Source organism: Aulostomus chinensis, chromosome 3 (assembly GCF_037954235.1).
Source record: "Aulostomus chinensis isolate RoL2024-O1b breed Wild chromosome 3, RoL_Achi_v1.0, whole genome shotgun sequence".
Lineage (NCBI taxonomy): Eukaryota > Metazoa > Chordata > Actinopteri > Syngnathiformes > Aulostomidae > Aulostomus > Aulostomus chinensis.
The window spans coordinates 27,638,659-27,660,860 of record NC_141322.1 but is presented as its reverse complement, the minus strand read 5'-3'; the positions used below and the strand labels follow the sequence as shown (position 1 = coordinate 27,660,860).

Below are 22,202 nucleotides of genomic sequence, written 5' to 3'. Positions count from 1 at the left end.
AAAGTACAATTGTTCTAGATTAATCAGATGGTTAACAGATGTGATGAGGAGGAAGGGGGAAGGACTTCGTCACCTTTGTCTCCTCAGCTGTGGAGGAGGAAACTGCACAATCTTTGACCTCGTGTTGTTTTAAGTGAGACCAAATCCAGTGAATGAATCATACAAGAAATGTGATATGGACCATGGAACACAACTGAAGAGATAAGAACTATTAAATGCAAGAATTCAAATGTACCATTTAAAGTGCTGATATGTGGGGCCTTCTCTGAAGCCCTCCCTAAGGGTTCCCCTCGGGGAACCTCACAACAGGAGAGCGGCAAATATATGACATTTTTGATGATTAATGGCTTGTACAAAGTGGAACACAGCGTAAGTTCACCCATGCCATGAAGTCTGCTCACATCCCTGCAATATTAGCGGATGGGCTGTTCCTCGCCAGCCCACTTGCTGACTCCGTTCTGTACCCTATGGGGGGTCTTTGCTGCTGATGCTGTCCCACAACAGAGCTGGACCGCCAATTTAAACTTACTGCAATGACAATCGAGCTTTCTTTTTTGACTTACATGTTTCTGACTGAGCCATTTCTTGTTGATTAATTTATCGAACAGTTTCACAATGCATACATGTAGTCAAACACGCACACTCAAAAAGCCTTCCCACCGTACTTCCAGCAAATGTAGCCTCCCTGGAGATAGTGCGTCATTCCCATGTGGCAAACTCTGGCACCGTGGACCTCTGTTCGAAACCACAATGCTCTTGTGATGATCAACAGGTCATAAATACCGAGGAGAAAACTATCTTAACCGCAGAATTTCCATGCTGTCTGATAACTACCATCTGTCAATAAAGGAGGAAACTAGGATGAAAGAAATGCATCGCTGGATCCATGCATGCAGAACAGTAATAACATCTGGAATTTTCCCTGCGCTCCTTTTTTTTCCCTTTTATTTTTGGGCATGGGAGAAAAGATACCGAACTGTGGAATGGTGAAATTACAGGCATGTAAGCCAACACATATGCACATGGCGTAAGGATATGAACGAGTCTAGAAGGTGGGCGGGTGAAGGGAATGAAGCGGAAAGGATCATTTCATACAGAGAGATCACTTGACAGCTCGCTCTCCAGAGGACCAAGGGGTCCAATCAGATTGGAAGTGGACCCACTCGGTACATTGGGCTGCAGATGGCAGGGGTGTGGCAGAAGGCTTGCCCCTTTGTCAGCATTAATCTCCATTTAAGATGGCTCGTCAGCCGCCAAGATCCACATCGCAGCAACATTGTATTACATTATTTGTAATGACAGATCATTACCGGAGCAGGAGAAATTGTCACTTGATGCAGATAATTGTACGTAATTTGAAATTATTGCATGGTCGGGTAGTTAATTCAGTTAAAATGTGTTGCTGCTGCCATAAGGGTGGGAAGGGCAGATGTATGAATTTGGCATCCGGTGATTACAAAGTAATTTGGGTAAGTAATGTTTTATGACAATTAAGAAGTGAATTCCAGTTTTAATTTGCAGGAGGTTTCAAAATGTTTCTATCAGTTTACAGAGGAACGGCTTGATTTGACACAACTGGGTTTAATGTAACATCAGCTGACATTTAGAAAAACATTTCATCTAAGCTTCAGTAAAATAGCGGTCCTCTGGTCCCGGTCTGACTTTTTATTTTCTAATGTTGCGGAGACAGGGAAAAAAATCCTTCATCTTCTCTTTCATACGCTCTTTGGAATTTGAGACGGAAAAATGGGTAAATAAAGTGCACAAGGTGTGATCATATACAGATGCTGAGCTGTCATTACTGAGGTAAACGACTGTAGGTTAACTCCGCCAACTCTCACCTTCATGGGAACCTGCTGCAGCGCTGGCATTTCTGGAAAGTGAACATGTTACCATCTTCAAACCTATCCCCTTTCCCTCTCTCAGACAGTTACTCACATGCATTCCGCCCCACTCATAATCCAGACCACAGCTCTCCCTGAGTCAATGATTCATTCATTTATTTTTAAGGCACATGTGTATGGGACGATGTTTACACAATGCTACGCACATAGATCGATGTGTCTGAGGTCTTTATGAGTTCTGACTGGGCCTCTCAAACCCCCAAATGTGCCCTTTTCTCAAGGACAGCTAGTTGCTAAGGCAACAGGAGCCATTGCCATGTAAGGCAGCTTCCCTGCTCTGTTCCGCAGGCTGCACCCGGACCTCAGAGCCCTGATCACAGCCCAAGACTGCAGATGACAGGGTGAATGGAGGTGGATGATAAGAGGAAGAAGAAGAAGAGGAAAAGGTGGAGGAAAGAAGATGAATCGAGGATCAATGACCTCAATGACCCAATGAAAAAAGGTTGGTTTATTTATATAATTTGGAAGAGATAACATACAATCCAGGATGCATACCAACCAGAACTGATAAACCAGAATTCATAAAATATCACCAGCTTTGTGCTGACTTTAATCACCCCTGTCTGCTTCAACAGCCTTTTCTGCCCGTGAATCTTAGTGAATACAGGTGAGATGCATGGAGGGCGAGGAATAGGAGCGGCAGTGGTGATGGTTGTGGTGGTTTTGATGGTGAGGTCCTTTGTGCCTGGAGGCCGATTTAGGAAATAGCTGACAGAGGCAATCACTAGTCTGTATGTGTGTCTTTCTGTGTGTCTGTGTTTGTAAAGGACAGCACAGAGAGTGAGGGAGAGGGGGAGGGAGGAGGAAGGGGGGGAGCTTTTACAGAGTCCAAACAAAGGCAAACGGCAGCTCGGAGCTCAGTGACAGAGACTCCCTAAGGTGCAGTCTAGCTGATGGACAGGTGGCATAAAGGGTCTCCGTGTTGTCCAGTCAGTAGGGATGAGGGGGGTGTGAAAGGGAAAGATGGGGGGGCTGGGGGGGGGTTACATTGCAAGGAGCAGCTGGTGCTGAATTCTGTCACTGTCCCTGTGTAACCCTCCAATACAAACACACAAAATCACATACACACCTCAAACAAAGCACAGAAAATAAATATTACCCTGAGCTGGACTGAGAGTATCAGGTTCTTCCAGGGTGGGTTGTATATCTCCAGCTATCTCTCCCAGGAGTGTATCTATTCAAGATTATATCAATTCTTTTGACCGCAAGCGTTTAATGAGGCAGCGGGGACCCTGAGTGAATTATATTATCCATCCGATCTACAAGAAAAAGAAAAACAACAGCTGTAACCCGTACTTTGCACTCATGCATGCATCCAAGAAGTACCCACATGTTTGGAAGCATTCACGCACACGCCCTTTTCCTCAAGCTGCACACACACAGGAAGAGGCTAGCAGCGATGTGGCGACCACAGGCCATGGAATGTCAATGACTTGTAGTGATGACAGGTGAAAAAAAAACCCACTGGCAGCGCACAGGTACTGAGTTACGCAGTGACAGGACTATGGGAGTGAAGAATTGATGTGCAGATTGGAAATATGGGAAATATACTAAAGGGTTACCACAGTGACGAGTGAATTTATTTTTCTTAAATATCACTTAACTTAAGAACTGAACCACAAGCAAATCGATCAATCTATTGAAAAACTTCTGTATCTTTCAGCAGGAAGTTCCCGGCATGCGCTCCTTATGCGGTTTGTTGTTCTACAAAATGTGTGAGCTGCTTTAAATGAAAGTAGGTGAAAGTGAACCATGCAGACAGTGGTACGCTCTCCAATCATGTGACCCTAATCAGAGATGCTTATCAAAGGCATCATAAGCACATGAAAATTCAAGCCATGGCATGCCACAAAAGAGACTGCCAAAACAGGATGTCACCTGACATCAACACTCAAAGATCACACACATTTGCGCTCATGCTCACACAAACACGCACGCACACACGCACACTAACACACACACACACACACAAACACACACACACACACACACACACACACACACACACACACACACACACACACAAAACCTTACTACACTATTACACCTGTGCCTGAAAAGGCTTGTATTGTAGGGAGGGGATTCATTTGAAGGCTTTAATGGTTGCTATTTAGAGGTGGAATACATTAAATGGCCCAATCATGGCTGCAGAGTGAGGTGGTGGCCTCTGCAAATTTATACTCAGTGAATAGATCGACTAATTAGCCTTTAAATACGTCATTGATTCATCTAAAACAAGGGATCCCTGAGCTATTCATCTGCCTGCTCTGCATCTTCTCCTCCCTCTATGACTGCATCCTTAACCCTGATAAAGGAGGGGCTTGGCTGGCTGGTCTCCCTTCCATTTGTCCTAATCAATGGAGGCTGTTCAGTCCAAACCCAGGGGGTCAGGGAAATTAAGTATCCAGCTCACACACAGAGGGACTGGGCCAATGATGGGATAAGGGGGAGATAGGAAAGCCCTCTGTTACCTTGGCAACTCTGCTGCTACTGCTGAGTTTACTCCAATACAATGACTTAAATCCAGCTCTTCTCCTCTTTGGGATCGCTTGTGCCAAAATGGCTGCAAGGATACTGATGAATAGCTGTTGGCAAATCCACCAGAACATTTGTCTTTTCTACCACATTTTTTTTTTTTTTTCATGTTTGGAGAAACATTAACTTGTGAAGGTCCAACAAATTGATACAGTGGAGTAATACTGGATAGAAGATATGCATGATACCAATACATACATGTCAGTGCTGCTTTATTTACGATGCAGTCATTTCTCACCATGGACACCCTTCGCAAACAAAGCGATTAAGCGTCAAGTATTGATTTAGACACATAGCTTTGACATGAACGATGAGGGATTCTCCACAGCTGCAGAGATTTCATTGCTATAACAAAGTGTTCACACACACAAATAAGGTCATGGCGTACCTGGAGAAGTAATTAACAGTGTAACAAAATTCTTAAGAGCACCGGGACCTTTGACAGTTGCTAAGCAGTAAATGCCTTTCTTATGATTTGATCCTATAATGTTTTTTGATATATTGTCATACAGTTAATTGTAGATGTGATTAATCAGAATAAGTGGTGAGGCGTGGTAAGGAAAATAAAAATTCATTTTCCCTTCACAATGTTATATTGCAAAATGTTAAATCTTGCATGTGTATTTTGGCCATTTTCATACCTGGTATTAACATTTGTTCTGGGTGACCTAAATGCACCGAAGCCATCCTGGGGATGGTAGTGAGACTGGAACACTCAGACCACATCTGAACGTGTCGTTTGAGCAGTGTGGACATGGGAAAGACCACTGATTTGACTGACAGCAGCAGCACAAGTGGAAGTATGTACTTATTTGTGTGCCTAGAACGCCAAACAAAAAGGCTTTTTTGTTTTTTGATAAGAGCAGACGAGGGCTGGGAAGTGCATCGCTGTTCCCACCAAAACAACAACGTATTTGGTCTTTGCAGATGGAAACGATGTCGAGATCCGATCATCTGTGGTACCTCAAAACTCATGTTGAACTACTTATATTTATTTATCATATTTTGTTTGTTTGTGTTGGTCTTTCAAGCCGTTCTCCTGCCCAAGAATGCATCCTCATAAATGTACCCCCCCCCCCCCACACACACACACACACACACCATGTTCTACCAAGTGCTGCCAATGTAGAGCCAGAATTAAAGGGCGAGAGACAGCAACAGCACTTTTCCGAATACGATTATTTCTTCTTTTCAGTGCCAGGCTTCAGTCTTACGGTGACATTATGAAGTTATTCCACAGTGATGAATGTAGTAAACTGACATGACAGTTTTAATTGCTTGCTTTGTCACATTAATAGCTTAGTGGTTTTGGCTATGGCGTACACAGCTACTGTTTCATTTACTTGGCTGCGAGGAAACTGCAATTGATTTGTTTGCTGTCTCATACCTTGATAGATGGTCCTTTTAGATCCATAAAGCTTTGGGGTGTCTAGTGAAGCCACATGTCATTCTCAGACAGGATTAGTTGTTAGTTATTGTAAAATTACAAATGATAAATGTCTCCCATGTATTCCAGTACTGCATAGCTGACATTTCTTCATAGGCCTGCACACATTGTCTTTGATGTTTAAAATGAGGCGTAGGAAAGGTCACTGTAAAAATATAAAGCCAGAGTAGATGCCTCTACCTACTGGGGGTTAGCTACCGTCTACTTACTCACAAGCTGACAGTTATACGAGTCATCAAAACTACATCTGTTATGGCCACTTTTAAACCTACAATTTACAACAGCAGCAGCCAAATAGGAAATAGCAAATGCACATCTATTTGGTGTAAACACGTAGAAGTTAAACAGTATTTTGTGGCTCTGACTGTCACCGAAAGTAAGAGAAGCAGTTCCAGAAGTTCAAGCAGCTTGGAATGAGTGAAGGCCTGATATAGGGAGACGGCAGCAGATTAGTCTTGGTCTCCTGGAGGCAGCAGGATTATCGCAGAGCGGCTAGCGGGGGTCATGTCAGTTGCACTCAGACTGAAATCCCCATCCAGAACAGACCTGGATGAAATGCCATGTGCAAAAATTGTGGAATTATGTTTTGATGTGCCCAGAATTCCATACAGGTGTGTGGTTTTTTTTTAAAGAAGTTCCAGAGGAGGACGCAAGTCAGCTCTGAAACTTTGACCAACGCATGGTACAGATTAAAACAAATGAGGGGAAATGATATGAATTCCACTAGGTGTGGTAGAGAGGATGAGGAGGGGCACTGACTAGAGTTGCTGTACTGCACTGAGGCTTGATGAGGAAATGGGAAAGACATCCATCTAAGACTTTCAGTTTGTGGACCTCTGCCAGCTCCTTGCAGAGACATATGCATTTGATTAAAGAATAATCAAAGTCCTACTTGCAGACCCGGATAATGAAATGTATCAACAACCTTTGATAAGCGTATCAGACATTCAATGACTGCTCTACCTTGTTTCTACAATCGGGGGAAATTTGCTCAAATTCCCTCTCAGACGACAAAGTGGGAACACTTCAGCCAATTTTATTGCAATGTGCAGCTTAAAACATTGTATGGTGTATACAAACAGACTGCACATGGCTCAAACTGCAGGAGCAGCCGATTGGCGAACTGCGCTGGTCCCACTCATGCATGTACATCCATGGGAGGGAAAAGTGGAAGTTTTGCAGAAAAAAAAAGAGAAGATGTGATACATAAGGAGAGAGTGATTATGTGTTTTATTCAATGTATGTGGCCTGCCGGGGAAGTGCACCTGTCCCGTTTTGGAGTAGATTTCATGTAAGATGCATGAGGAAGAGAAGCCTCCACAATGGAAGGAGTATTCTGAGCACCAATTTTCCTCTGTTATACTATAAAGCGTGAGGAACACCAAGTCTGTCTGCGTTACGCACCGTGAATATACGGTTGGTCAGTGAGGACATCCGTCATGCAGGCAGACAAATGTTACCACAGGATTCAGCTCTATTTGTCACAGCAGATCCATTTGTCTTTCCTCATCATATGACGACACGGTCCTCCAAGCATTTCAAATGACAAAATCTGCTCTGAAAAGCTGCTTCAAAAACTCAACTCAACAATTTCCAGTGTGTTTCAGCTGTCAGGCAACTTTATTTTTGTTTGCCATGTAACATCTTGCCATCTGTTTTTCACTTCAACTACCTCTCTACATGTTGACTAAAGTCACTGCAGCTGGTGTCTTATTTTTCAGTCCAAACCTCGCGTACCAACTGGAAATATCAACATAACATAGTTACCTGCTCTACTGAGCCTTTTTTGTTTAACTTGTACAAAGAGTCAAGAGTGTTATTTTTTCCTTTTAATGTTGGCCAGCAGCAGGATCAGGCACAGCGTGTGACTTCTGCAGACTGGCCAACTTGAAGTTTGCACCGCGCTCTCTGATGAATGTACATCTGGACCTCTGTGTGGTTTTCTTATGCAGTGTTAATAATAACATTGCATCCTTTTCACTGTTCCGGTGTCAATTTCTCATGAGTTTTATAAGATGTAAAAATAAAACAAGTAGACAGAGAAGAATCGGGGATCTATATTTTGGCTGCTACGGTTTTCCAGGCCTATTAAGTGTTCAGCAGGGCAACAACAGGGGCCTCCTAATACATCAACTATCCTCTTATCAGCACACTAACAGGTTCTGGCTCGACAAGCTCAATTAGCTGGCACTTAGCGCCATCTATGACTGGACCACACTCTCAGCACAAGGCCCATATCAACAGAACCAGAGAGATGACAGACAAACTAGGCTCACAAAGACCTGATTGTGGCAGTCCCTGGAAGCTTGGTGAATAGTTCGAGGGAAAAAGGACTTAGGCCCTCTGGGGTTTTTCTGATGTGGCTGATAGGGGATCTCCCGGCTGGACAACAATGCCACTCTACAAAGTGTTTGGGATGAATTACTTCCACAGGATAAATTACATTCCAGTGCCAATAGATGAGTTCTAAATGACATATTGAGCTGCTGAAATTGAGGGTATAGTGAATCTAATGCATCATTTCCTTTTAGCAGTGACTGACAAGGACAGACAGCTTGCAGCACGTCGTTGTCAGGGCAGTGACATTATTTAGAAGGGCAAAAAGATAAACGGTGAGATGTTTAAGCATGTTGTCCAACTGTTTTGATAGGTCTGTGACAGTATCCCTGGTTCTCAGCTGTCTTGAATAACATAACAGCGATTCTACTGATGCCCAGCCCTCTCGCAACACTACACTGACAGCTAACGAAGCGTGTTAGGGCCATGATTTCAATCATAGCCAATCATTCAGTAATGGGAAGCCTGCCTGCTGGCATGCCGTCCACACAGATGGAATTTAAGCCATCTTTTGCCAAGCTTTCATTGGCACTATTCCCCGTTGCCACACTTAAATAGCAGCGAGGTTCAACACTGCGATACTTAATCGCAGTACTTGAAACTGATTCTGGTAATCCCACAACTTTATACCACGTTGAGATCTCCTGACAGCCTTGAGGGAATACACATGCATTCAGTGTAGTGCTAAAATTCGTATAGAAGCAGTGCTTAAAAATGCACTTGCTTTGGATCCGAGCGTGGGAGAAACACATGTACCTGATGTATGCTGCCAAGAGGTCATCATAAATGCATGATGACCTCTTGGCCTTTGCAACACAACCAAGCCATGTTGTGTCTTCTTCCGCTCAGAACATGTGGCTGTGCCTCCTTCCTCCTGCTGTTTCAAGACAAAGAGTGCACCAAAAAAAGAAGAAACGAAACGACTTGACTGCAAGCAATCTGTTGAAATAGGTCATTATGGAGGAGGCATGCTGTGAATGCACCACGTCCCCAAATCAATACGTGAATTGCTATATTTAGTAAGAAGGTCGCAAGGAGGAGTTATCAAGGCTGTGCAAGGAATGAATGACATCAGCGCATCAGCTCGGAGCTTCAACTCGAGCCTGCTTATTTTAGATGCACGTGGCTTCAAAATGTCTTCTCTAGTGAGGGTTACTCTCCACGGAGACCAGAATAAGTCCCGTCCCCCCCCCATAATAGCAGAAAATGTCACATTCTGCTCAATGCTCAATGTCATAACAGAATCCTTTAAGGTGTTGCACTGAGGCACTGTAATCTGATTTCTGCATTATGTCACGCACAGGTAATCTGGTTGATGTATTGAAAAGAGTAGAAGTGCGAACTAAAATACATCTGTTTAGAATTTCATTGGCATTTACTCATCTTCATTCCACTTTATCACTGCCCTTGAATTGATCTTTCTGTACCCTGCATTTTTCGCACACATCTGTACTTTCTACTTCTGACATTTTACAGGCTTGTTACATTAGTTTTGATGCATGACAGATAAAAATCAACATAACAGGAGGTAGCAAGAGAAACCAACTGGCTAACTAATTTGTTCAATCCCTAACAAACATGGTGCTGACCGGAGGTTGCAACTTGACAAATCGCAGAGGAACGAATGAGAAGATGATATCCAAACGGTAAGAGGATGGAAGAGGACATCACTTGTTAAAAATTCTGGTGTAGAAGACTGTGATGCCGTATCAGGAGAGGAGCAGAAGCAGCGATATGAGTGACATCATGGATGAGAGGGAAGCAGGTGGAGCAGAAGAACGGCTCGCTACTTCCTGACTTTTACTTGAGTAAACTGATTGGATTTGCAGCATTGCTTCCCAGCCATGAGGATCTGTACTTCAGCTTGTGTAGTGAATGTGTGAACTTTTGCCACCTCTGAAAATACAATGTGATTCTACTACTAATGGGTTTTTTTTTCTAAATGCTCAAATTTTTTCCATACTGGAGCAACTTTTCTTTTACCTCTCGTAAAGACATCCTTTTCTTGAAACAGCTCTCAGAGACAAACTGTACTTCTGTGCTGGAAAAACAACATTCAGGAATTTTAAGTAACATGCTATTGACAATCCTCACCAGAGATGGGGGGGGGGGGGGGGGGGGAGAGTCTACTCCTTCGCCAAGGACATAACATCATGTAGTGTGGTTAGGAGACACATATTTGTCTGAGCTGCATCATGATCTCTAACTCCATAGTCTCCGTCTCGCTGACTGTCTCGTTTTTACCGTACGTCTCCCTCTGAGCTGACAAGGTCTGTCTTTTTATCTAAGCCAGATCTTCTGCATCATCGTGACTTTGCATTGTTGGAACAAAAAAAACAAAACAAAACAAACAAACAAAAAACAAAGATAAGGGAAGAGAAAAATCAAAACATTCTCATTAATAACTGTGACTAATGTATTCCAGGCGGTTCTTTAAGCCTGTTACTCCACAGAGAAAAGACATCCATACTGAGGAGGGAGGCAGCAGTGGCCCTGGTGTGTGTCGAGACAATGCCATACAGAGCCTTGGCTAGATGGAATGAAAACATCCCGCACATGAAAATGTGCTGGACTCTCCCCCAAAACTAAACCACCAAAAAACACTGCAGAGACCACACAGCCTTGAGACGACCACAATAAACCAGAACACTGGTCCCAGCAGGAAGGGAGCATTTCCCAGGCGGACTATGAGGCCAATCCAGGCTTTGCAGTTAACACCGGAGGGTGGTTAATGTTCGGCCCTGCAGAGTTGTGAATGTGATTATTTGTTTAGCTGGTTTATGGTGACTTACAAAGGTTTATCAGGGCACTGCATTGTTTTAGTAAATAGGAAATTAAATCCTGACCTGATTGTTCCCCCTTTTTCTTTTCAACATAAAACCTGATTTTTAGGGATAATAAACCTTGAACCACCAATTAAAAGAGTCCTTTGTGCTCTGCGTTGTATCAGCCAGTCTTTTCTCTTGGAAGCGAGCACACTGAATGCAGTAAAATTGCCTCGTTTCACTGTGTAAATGCCAAGGTGTTTAAAATCGCCCAGAATGTGTTATGTCAAGAATTACATAATGGCCATATTTGCATCTAATATGAAGAAACTGGCTGATTTTCAAGCCTGTTGGGGACATAAAAACATTATGATAGCCCAGTACTGTACTTTTAAGTCATGCTGTGAGGTGCACAGGAAGCGATTGTTATTTTTCCACACGTTGCAAAACAGAAGAGCCTTCTCATTAGCGTGTTGTTTACAGTCTCACCTCCTCCTCCTCAATAAAAAAAATCAGTATAAACAGAGAATCCCTGAAGGCTTTTCAGTATAAACTGTGGGAAAACAGCACAAATCACAACGCAAAGACTCAGAGGTGGAGAGGAAAAACGCAGAGGAGAGGGGGAACATGGTGAGATTATTTTCATCCACAAACCTGTGGTACGTACTACAATGTAGTGGTAGGAAGATTCAAACTGACTAGATAAGGATTAGTCAGACAGATCTCGCTACGCCTTTCATCTTCCAGAGGGTGCTCTAAAAAAACCCGTATCCTTTCGATGAACCCTGTTCTTTACAAGAGTTATAAGAATGAGACGAGCGTGTCGAACCGTACCTTTTAGCCAAAAGCTCGGGAATTCCACAGGAGAGTGGAACGGCTCATTATATTGAGTAATTTATTTGCTTAGCGGCAGCCCAGGGGGAAGTAAAAAGTTTTAACATCCAGAAAATTCTATAAGTAGTCCATTTACAAAGCTGAGCTGTCCCCCGCAGCAACGGAAAACCATCCCCCTCAACCAGGCTTCAACAATTAAACCAGGCCACTGCAGCCAAGATTGTTTTTCCTGCACAGCATCGAGTACGCTCATCCTGGGCAATTACTGTCTTAATTGAGCACTTTGATAAACATGTACAAGTAGGACGTGGCAATACTGAAGAAGGCAGAAAACAATGTGAAAGACATCTGGAAAAAAAGTTTCTCTTTTTTTTTTTTTTTTAGTATCCAAACACGATCAGTAAGTCGTAAATATGTATTTGTTGTGTATTCTGTGTCCTATCTATACAGCCTTGATAAAATAGCCCAAGTGTTCTTAAAAAAAAAAAAAAAGTCTTTGTTGTCAAACTTTTTGAAACCTGTGTCCTGTCAGAAGTCAGGAACTCACAGGCTCAGCAATAAAGCGCAAAGCTGCACTGGCTGGACTCCTGGGGGGGGGGGGGGGGGGGGGGGGGGCTGACAGGGTTCAGAGGCCTGTGTTCAATTTCAAACTCAAACGCCAGTCACAAGCCTCTAAGGGAGGATGATGACAGGAAACTTTGCTGTGCCAGTCGAAATTAAGCGTTGACATTAGCCAGAGGTCTCTAAACATTTCAGAATCAAATCCGAAAGAAAAATAAATCTCCGTAAAAAGTGCTTGATTTGGTTGTTGATTTTGCTGAAATACGGCAGAGGTGCTGGTGGGCTAGAACCCATCACCTAATAGGGATTCACTGTTGTCCTTGAACCTGCGCTGAGATGCTCCCTGTTATTGTGTTTGTTTTTTTCTCAAGAGCTGGATTTAGCAGTTAATTGAACTCTTCTTGTTTTCCTTTGAGCACACCAGAGGGTATTTTTCCAATCTGAGCCACTTGGTTTGTCAAATAATTACAGCAAAGGAATTAAGCCTCTTTCCCACTAGCCGAAAAGAAAAAACAAAACAAACCAAAAAAAAAAACTAAAATCTGCTAACAGCTGACTTTTGTCTGCAATAGGAACAGGTTTAGAGGGTATTCAGTCCAAGGTCACATGACCCTGCGGTAGACACGGGCATTTATCCACTCTGGCTTCAATCAGCATTGTTGGGAACACAAAACTGGGGTGAACACGGTACTTTGCAAACAGCTTCCAAGCCCAGACCCACAAATAGTACGACGTGTGATCCGGCCTCCACTATCAACAACATACATGGAGGCAACGACAGCTTCGCCGTAGACTCCTCGTGTCCTGACAAAATTATTAAAGTGCTTCAGGGGATGAAACCTTCCACAAATAAGTCTGAACGTAGCAAGCGTTTAACTTGGTTAATAAAAGAACACAGAAGAAGACAAGTGTGAAAAATATAGCACATGGAGCACAGCTCTCTGACAGGATGTGCTCAAGAAATATATGGAAAATGATCTTATTTTTGCAGACAAGCAAGTAATTCCTTCAGTAGAAGTCAAAACATCAGAATCGCAGTGAGAAATTTGGATGGCATGAATATTCTCCTCTTGTGATGTCTTTCCTTTAGGCTGCTCAAGATCTTTAAAAGCATCCAGACATAATATTGATGAGAGAAGAGAGAGAATTCAAAGTTCTTCATGTTCTTGTTAATATTTATATCCCCTCAAATTCATTTTCCATTTTGATCAGTGTCTGCCATCCCATTTATCTGCCTCACCCGTTCCTCCGTTTACTCAGCTGAAGTGTAACCAGATAAAGATCTTTGTTGTTGTTACTAATTTTAGAATCTATTCAAATACTGAAGAGTCTTGTCCATGCAGCATAAAACCCTCTCATCATCTTCATTAGTCCAGATGTTATTGCTAAATGTTTCCAAAACCTTCTCTGCCCATTTACACAAGTGTGCATGATGAGATGCAAAGCTAAACGGCACAACAGCTGCAACACCTGTAGTTTATTATCCATGTTAACCGCTGCTAGTCAGCTTGTAGATATTTAGTGTACAGGCTGAAGTCCGTTGTTTTCTTCGGGAAAGTGTCACATGATAGGGACTCAACCAATCCACAAGGGACACATCATAACTGATAAGTCAGTGTGTCTCTATTGTTTCCAAAAGTCTCAATTTCTTCCACGTCAGCACTGAGGGTGGAGGGAGCAAACCTTTTACTCTGGAAGGAGTTTAACCTAAAAGTAAGTTTTCAGTGAGTTTGACAGTACTTGAAAGGTTATAATGCATAAAAGACCACTGGAGATCGCAGTTACATAAGTTGTTCACAGAGTGTTTCTCACAGCATACAAATGTCAAATAAACCAACTGAACTGAAGGGCGATGTGGTGAATCGAGTGGGCACTAATGAGGATGTTCCAGCACTGAAACACACACAGCTTGAGCACACCTTTATGTATAGAGCGATACCTGTTTAAGCTACAATAGCAACACAAAGCAGAGTTATGTGTAGTTCGTCATGCACATTGCTTCTAATTTTAAAACTAATTGCAAAGCGCACTTTGCAACCAAAGACAACCCCGAAGTACCGTATGTTTCTAGACACATTTTAGGGGAGGAATATGCAATGCAGTGACTTGATCTTCATTCAGACTTAAGCAACACTGCATAGTTTGATTGATTTGACCAGAGTCTCCCGAACGGCCATGTTGTATGGCATGTCACGTCTTATAAGACGTGCTAGTGACAGCGGCTAGCTCTGTGATAGTGCGCCAGCCTCCCAAGAGGCACGAGTTCGAGGCCGAAGTGTGTCAAGAGTCAGACTGCACATCACAGGATTCATATGCATAATCCTCTGCAATGAGGACCAGACTATTGGAAGTTCCTTTAATTCTCAATGGAAAATGCAATATTATACAATAATTGCAAAAATGCTGCGGTTAAATTCTACTTAGGTTCAGCCAGAAAACCATTTGGTTCGGGAAAGATCATGGTTTGGGTTAAAATAAAAGTAAATGATTAGCAATGGCTGAAAATATCCCGACACCTCCCCTAAAACATCTAGTTTTACTGGCAGAAACATGCCTGGAAATGTTCTGATCGTCTCTCCTAAAAAAAAAAAAAAAATTGCTTTTGTCACCACAAAGACGGCAAAAAATGTTGGTTGAAAATACCCGAAAACGCCCTGGTTTAGCATACAACCTATTCTACAAAACTTTTTAAAGGAATAACTACGAATTTTCGATGCTATAGGAGACTGAAGGGCTCTTCAGTCTTATGAGCAAGGGGTTAACTTTGCTGAACAACTGTGCTAATTTCGTGGATACAACAGCCGCTAGCTGCATGTGGCACATTCCACCAATATGAGGCACGGACAAGCTTCCTCTCTACTCACACGTTCAGAAAAGCTGTCATGTAGGTCAACGACGTACAGCAAAAAACACCACGCTTTTCTCTCAATGTTGACGGTTTCAAAAAGATCATTGAAAAACAAGGTCGGTAATACTCAAGAGGCCTTCCTGTCTTCAACTGTGGGGCCGATTGTTTCTCATCTTTTATCCAGACAGATGCTCGATCCATCAGTCTACCTAAGCAGAGAGAACGTACGTATGAATCCTTCAACAGGACATGAGTCCAAGACATCTGAGAGAGAGAGTGCACGTAAGGATGTTTTGACAAAGCCCCGGCCTTGTCACTGATGATAAAAAAGAGGTGCATATGGAACTGAGCAGCTCTCATTTCCACAGTCTCAGGATGGCTTGTCCAAGGTGGATTCATCAAAAGTAAAACCATACGGTTCCAGGCTCGTCTCCAAGCGTTGCTCTCATTCAGGAACACCACAAAACTGTCTGTGGTCATTAAGTGTTCTTATATGTTGAGGATCAGAACGAGACAGGGATAGGTGTCATGAGAAAGAACCAGACCTTCACCGAGACGATACAGCACATAAGATGAGCAATAATGTGATAAAAGATGTGCTAGGGGTTCAGGAGATGGTGTGGGATAATGAGGAGTGTGACCAGAGGCCCTGAATTTTGCTCTGGCATGTAGAGCCGAACCCAACATGTGCTAAAAACATGTGGAAAAAATTTACAGGCTTAACAGGCCATGATCTTTGAGTTCAGGGAGATTCGCTGGGATGACAGATCATGTTATCGCATCAACATTTGATGGATGTGCTGTGAAAATGAGGATGATAAAGTATATGCGTGCAGGTATAAAAGGTTCCTGTGTGTGCACATGACTGCATGTGGTAGTACATAAAGGATTCAGTATAGAATGCGCTTATGTTCCTTCTTCTTCTGCCCATGTGCTCTGTATTTTTTTTCCAAGCCGGTATGGATGTGTGCAGGGTGCAGAGCAGACAGTGAAAGGGAAGACTAAAAGAAAAAGCACCTGGCCACACTGAAATCTCATCGCACTGGGGAATAAAGGCTTCTGAATGTTCCCTGGGGCCTGCGCGGACAGAATGACATGTTTTAGAGCTAACTGGTTCACCTCCTGCTGTTACAACATCTTAAACTATTCAGACCAAAGAGACTACCTCTATCAAACACACATCACAGGACCTTTATTGGGTCTACAGTGAAAGGATCAGAAATGAAAAGTAAGCCGTATTAACAACGAGGCAGAAATTAAGTCATGTTGTGGGTGATGCTATTTAACGGACAAATGTTGCAGTAATGAACATCTGCTCAGGCGCTCATTTGTATTCCTTATGCTTAACTAAACAGCCCCTCGCAGCAGCTGAAGCAGCCATCTTAGCAGGAGAGTAGGTGTGGCTTTTACTTTAGGGATGGGATTAGCGATGTTCTGATGTGCTGTTTCTTGCCCCCGATCCCTATTCAAGTCTTTTAAGTTTGGATAGCTGCTCGATTTATTCTATTTAGCAGCAGGAGATATGTAATGCGGATTTAATATCTGACACATTTAAATAACAAGTGCAAACATGTTTACTGAGCTTTGTTATCCAAATGCCAAAAGGTTCAAAACAACTGCGTTCATCATCACTCAGTTACTGATATGATAGAATGACAGATTTAATAACCGCAGTCTTAAAATTGACAGTCCGTGAGAGAGAAGATGTCTCGTTCTGTTGGATTAGTTTCAGAGAGATCGGTTATTGAAGAGCACTGTTACACAGTCGTGGCCGTTCTCTCGCAACTGATCTTTAGCTGACCACACGCAACAGATGTTGTAAAGGAGAGCAGCTCTGCAACTCTGACAGGCTGAGACGGACAAAACTCAGGAGAGCAACAGGGATGGATGGACTGACATTTGATCTGCCTTATTTTAGTGGACTCTGACCCTCTAAATTATGTCCAGGTTGACTCGGAGCATCTCCAGAGTCTACTGTATAGGAAGACTGTTCACACTCTCTTTTTCTAATTATCTCCCCCGCTCTCTCCCCTCTCTGTTACAACAGCCTGATGCAAACCTTCCTTCTTCTTTGTTTGCACAATGCAGCAAAGCCTTGAGGGGGAGTGTTTGTTTTGGTTTGTTTTTTTTTGTTTTGTTTTGTTTTTTTTATCCGGTTCCAGCACAGAGGACAGTCTTCCAGTCATTAGCGTGGCTGTTCACCACGTGCACTGTTAGTCAATTAGAGCTGCCATTAAAGACAGAGGCGCCTAGGGAAATAAAGGCAGCGGCGTGCATTCGCCTAGGCTACACTGATTTTCAACCCTCTCCAGGAGACAGTGGATTAGGGGGGACTCATTTCCTGCCCGTCGCCTCCTCCCCTTCTCTTTTCCGTGCAATCATGTCTATCCAATCATCTCTATCACGCCTACCTTTGCACTTGATCCTCCTAACTCTCTTTATCTACAGCCACATTTGGCTGAAGAATTACCGAAGCCTTTCCTCCTTAATCTAATTGCTCTGGATGCAACCGCAGAAATACTGATGCAGACCTCGCAATGAGACATAAAAACAGGCTCTAGCGTTATTTTAAATTCTCCAAACTGCGACCTAAAAATAGTCATCATTCATGTGACATTATGCATGTTCGTTGGAATTATCTTTTTTACATTTTATAGGACATCTAATGTGTTCTCTTTTAGGTTTCCTTTTTAGTAATGATTTTGCATCATGTACTGGAACCAGTGCTGAAATGTGAGCAGAAATCTTAGTTATGTGCTTACAATGGTAAAATACTGTGCAGAAAGCAGTTGTGTGTGAGACTGTGCTCCACTTCCTTCTCTGAGAACTCTAATGATTACGCTTTCTCAGGCAAACTAACTGGTTTCACCCTCACAATCATTTTTCACACTGATTTTCACCACGCAGGAGAGGAAGAGCACGTACAAAATACAACATTCGCACTTTTCTATCCAATGTCACGCTGTGTGGTGTATTTTGACCCCTCCATGCAAAATGCGATATTTAATGCTGCTTTTCTTTTCTCTCGAAATAAGAACATTACCAAAGGTTTAGTGTTAGCGTTGCTATGACAGATTGTCTCCCACCTAATCTTCGCTACCCCATAACACGAGCCACACTTGCTGCTGGGACCCTTGAACTCACAATAGCATGGGGGCTAGATGATCAGATTACAGTGAAAAAACACACATGGGCATTGTTAAGTAAGTTTGCAATTCCACCCATGAACATGGCTCTCATTGTACCCGAGTGAAGAGAATGCTTTTCACTCTGTCGAGAACAGCAAGGGCAAACAGAACCCCGTGTGTCTCTGAAGTGCACCATCCCGTCAGCCTCAAGGCTCCGAGGGGAAATAAGATCCCTCTCTTCAGGGCCGTCTCTCCTGAAAGACCCTGGTGTGGTTCCTTCACCCCCAGTCCTTCTGAGAGAGGAAACATAATCTCACTTGTAAGACAATCACAGAAAAAAAAAAGGCCTCAGCAATTTGATGTAAGCACGCCCTTCTACATCAATATTTTGACAGATTTCAAGACAACATAATTATTTGCCAGGAATCCTGCCAAGGATTTAATTGTTACATGCATAATTACATGTTTAGTTGTGGAGATGCTGGAGCAAAGCATTGGACGGATTATTAATATTACAGTACAAATAGTCCCTTTCATCTTGGCTGCTTTATGCTGTCCCTGCGCTCCATAATCCAGCTATGAAAGAGGATATCCTGCAAACCCTGTGAGGGCACCTCTCACAAATCAATTCATTACCGCAAAATATCTGCAGGCGAGGGCGCATCTTTCATAGATCAATTCATTATCCAGCTTCTGCAAGTTGAAAGGCGGTAAGTTACCACAGTTTCAAGCACTAATATAAGGTTCCAGCGTTCAGGGAGATGAGGAGAATACAGGGGTGGGAGCCTTTCATCGAGAGGGTTTCAGAACAATGGAGGAACCACAGAATAATAAACATTTTTACTTTAATAGTTTTATTTTTCTTCTTGGTAAAATACACACCTCCCCATAGTTTGTGCTGGGGCTCATAACTATTTTATGGAGGTATAAAATCCACCTCATACTGCAAACTGTTCTGCCGTATTCCACAGCTGCACTCTGGGATAATGCATCTTTCTCATAAAGCTTTCATATTCACTCACGCCATCATGTGATCTGGATAAACAGGGTGACAGAGAGAGAATGGTCAAAATTTCGAGGGGGGGCATGTGTTTTCCAGGAGTGTCTGTGGATTTGAGCCATGTAATGCAATCCCTGCAAAAGTGGACGTTGGGTTAAAAAAAAGAGCAGGTTAGAGAAATGAACAGGAGGAGCGGCCAGGAATAAAAAGGTAGAATTCTTATCAGCAAGCATCAGAAGTCCCATGCCCAGTGCTGAGGGGATATCAACACGCGTTCCCTGTTGAGCAGACAGCAATTACTTGTATAATCCCATTTTGAAAAAAAAATAAATAAATAAACACCATGACTGAGGGCACCCCAGAGATGTTGCAAAACACTGCATGCAGTGAATTACATGTAGGTCAAAAACATGCAGATTTGTGTAATTATACGGGGATGTGGATTCATAGTTGCTACAGCAGAGTAGCTATCCTCATGTGCCTCTTACTGGCCTGTATTTCTTAAGGAGGAGATTGTGCCTGTCCTCATTAGTAGTCACCAAAGAGGCCACGCCATGTTAGTGAGGCAGCACCCCTCATATTTCCCCTCCCAGCGCACAAACACTGGGGGATGCGTTGTAATTACAGGCACGTGTAAGAGAGGTGGGGAGGAACACACCGGTCTCATATTCAGGTGGGTAGTTTTTTGTGCCGGGCTGCATCAGAGCAGCTCTGGTCTGTAGGAAACACGGTGTTGTGCAGTTTGGAGTGGACCGCGAGGAACACTGACCAAATACCACCTGCCACAGTGCGGATAGGGCATGATGCAGGGATACATGGGGGGGGGAGTGGTTCTGAAAAGCCAAATCTATTTGCCATGTGACGGCTGTTGATTGATGGGAAAATTCCGGCAATTTTAAAAAGCATCCAGGGACTGTAACAAGGGTCCAGTAGGGAAAAGGAAGTAAATCATTTATTCTCAGAAAAAAGCTGTTGTGATTTGCAACCAAACACCTGTGATCAGGGGCATCCATCCTGTCATGGCACTAAATGGAACATAATTATCTGAATACGAACACGTTCTGCAGTCACAACTTCAAAGGCAGCGCATTTTCAGATCAAGTCCTAGTAAAATTGCCGTATTAAGCAATGAAGTGCCGTTGGAAAATCAAGAGAAATGGGTGACGATAACTTTTATGGATCCAGTTGAATGATCTATGCACGTAATACATGCATACCCATCAGGCCAATGGGACTGACTTGATCCCTGTTACAATTCAAAATAGAAAAACTGTATAAAGAGTGTAGAAATTCATTAGGCTTTGTAGATTTGGAGAAGGCAGAGAAAAACATACCTCGGCATACAGTCCCATTCTCCACGGCCTCGTTCCCCGCCTTGCACATGCAGCGCCCGATGGGTACCATCCATTCTCCATCCCCATTGCAGTACAGCTTAATGGGCACGTCCACCTCCTCTGCATTAGGGATGCAAACCCCCCTTGCAGCCACCAGCGATGTGCTCTCCGCCCCCGAGAGCGTCTCCTGGAACAACGCCCCATTTGTGATGATACGAGCACACTTACGGTAGAAGACCCGGACAGCTATGAGCGACATGCAGCCACCGTAGTCCTGGAAAGCCAGGTAAAAGCCATTTCGAGACACAGGCCCGAAGCTTCGAACCTCAGTGTTGATCTTCATTACTCTTCCCCCTAAGTCCACCTGAGAGAAGCTCTCGTCTGCTGCTATGGTGTCGACCTTGATCCAGGGGTTCTCCATCCAAGCCGGTGAGTTTCTGGTGGCTGTGTCTGCGTCTGATTCATAGTAATAAAGGTTGAACGTCTCCTTACACGAGCCAGGCACATTGGGGATACTACTGCAGTCCCTCACTGAGAACTTCATCTCCACATGAATCCGCTGTGCACCGCGGCGTCGGATGTACTTTGTCCGTACCCAATTGTTCTGATTGTTGTCGAAAACATTGCAGACCTGGTATGTCCGGATGGTGTTCATGTTTTCATCGTAACCGCTCACCTCCTCCCACTGTTGGCCAAGGAAGAGACATAAACAGTCAATATTTTCACACGTGAATTTTCGGACCACAAGTTTAACTTTAGCATGAAATGGTGTACACCAAAAAGCTACTGAGGCACAAAGCTGGCTTGGTTGTATCGCTGGTGGAATTCAACTGTGAATGATGTACATGTTTTCAAGTAATGAATACTTGATACATAGCGCCAACAGATGCCATTTTGTAGTGATAATATGTACATTTCCATGCACACTTTATACTTTCATTACTGTGAGAAATCAGCTTAAGGCAACATGTTGCTTAAATTGATTACATGGTATAAAGACACATAATATCTCTAATAAATTGGATCCATCCAACAAATGTGACCCAGCCTCTGCAGCATGTCCTCCCTTTCCCTGAGGTAATTCTAATATGCTGATGAGTCCACACAAAAAATTAATTACTCTGAACCTTAAACAACTTAATATAATCAAGCAAATAATTTCTGTAACAGTGGGAGTCAGTGCATTGACTGAATTAAGGCATAAACAACACATCAGCTGGAATACAAGCGACTGTACAACAGATGAGTAACGGATTCCTCCCACAGCCTTCGATGAATTCAAAAATATGCATTTTGGATATTTTCAAATCTACGGGATCAACTGCTTTGTGATCACAGGAGTTCCGCTTTTGACATTTTCAGGGCAGGCTTTAAATTCAGTGTCATCTTTGGGCTGGTATTTTGGCTTACTCTGACAGGTAAAGCTTAAAAGAAGTAAGAAGCTTGCATTTTAGTTATCTCTACAGATTCTCTTTGGTATATGCGATCATGTAGTTTGAAATCTTTTGA

General features: G+C 43.1%; 1 protein-coding gene across 4 annotated transcripts in view; it reads right to left on the bottom strand.

Annotated features, from left to right (window-relative positions):
- The window catches only part of ephb2b (eph receptor B2b), a 131,294-nt gene that overhangs the window by 47,596 nt on the left and 61,496 nt on the right, over nucleotides 1-22,202 (bottom strand). For all 4 annotated transcript variants that reach the window (XM_086200099.1, XM_086200101.1, XM_086200100.1 and 1 more), the window contains exon 3: nucleotides 20,694-21,378. In XM_086200099.1, coding sequence (XP_086056225.1) covers nucleotides 20,694-21,378 — 685 coding nt within the window. The remainder of the gene's footprint in view (nucleotides 1-20,693; nucleotides 21,379-22,202) is intronic.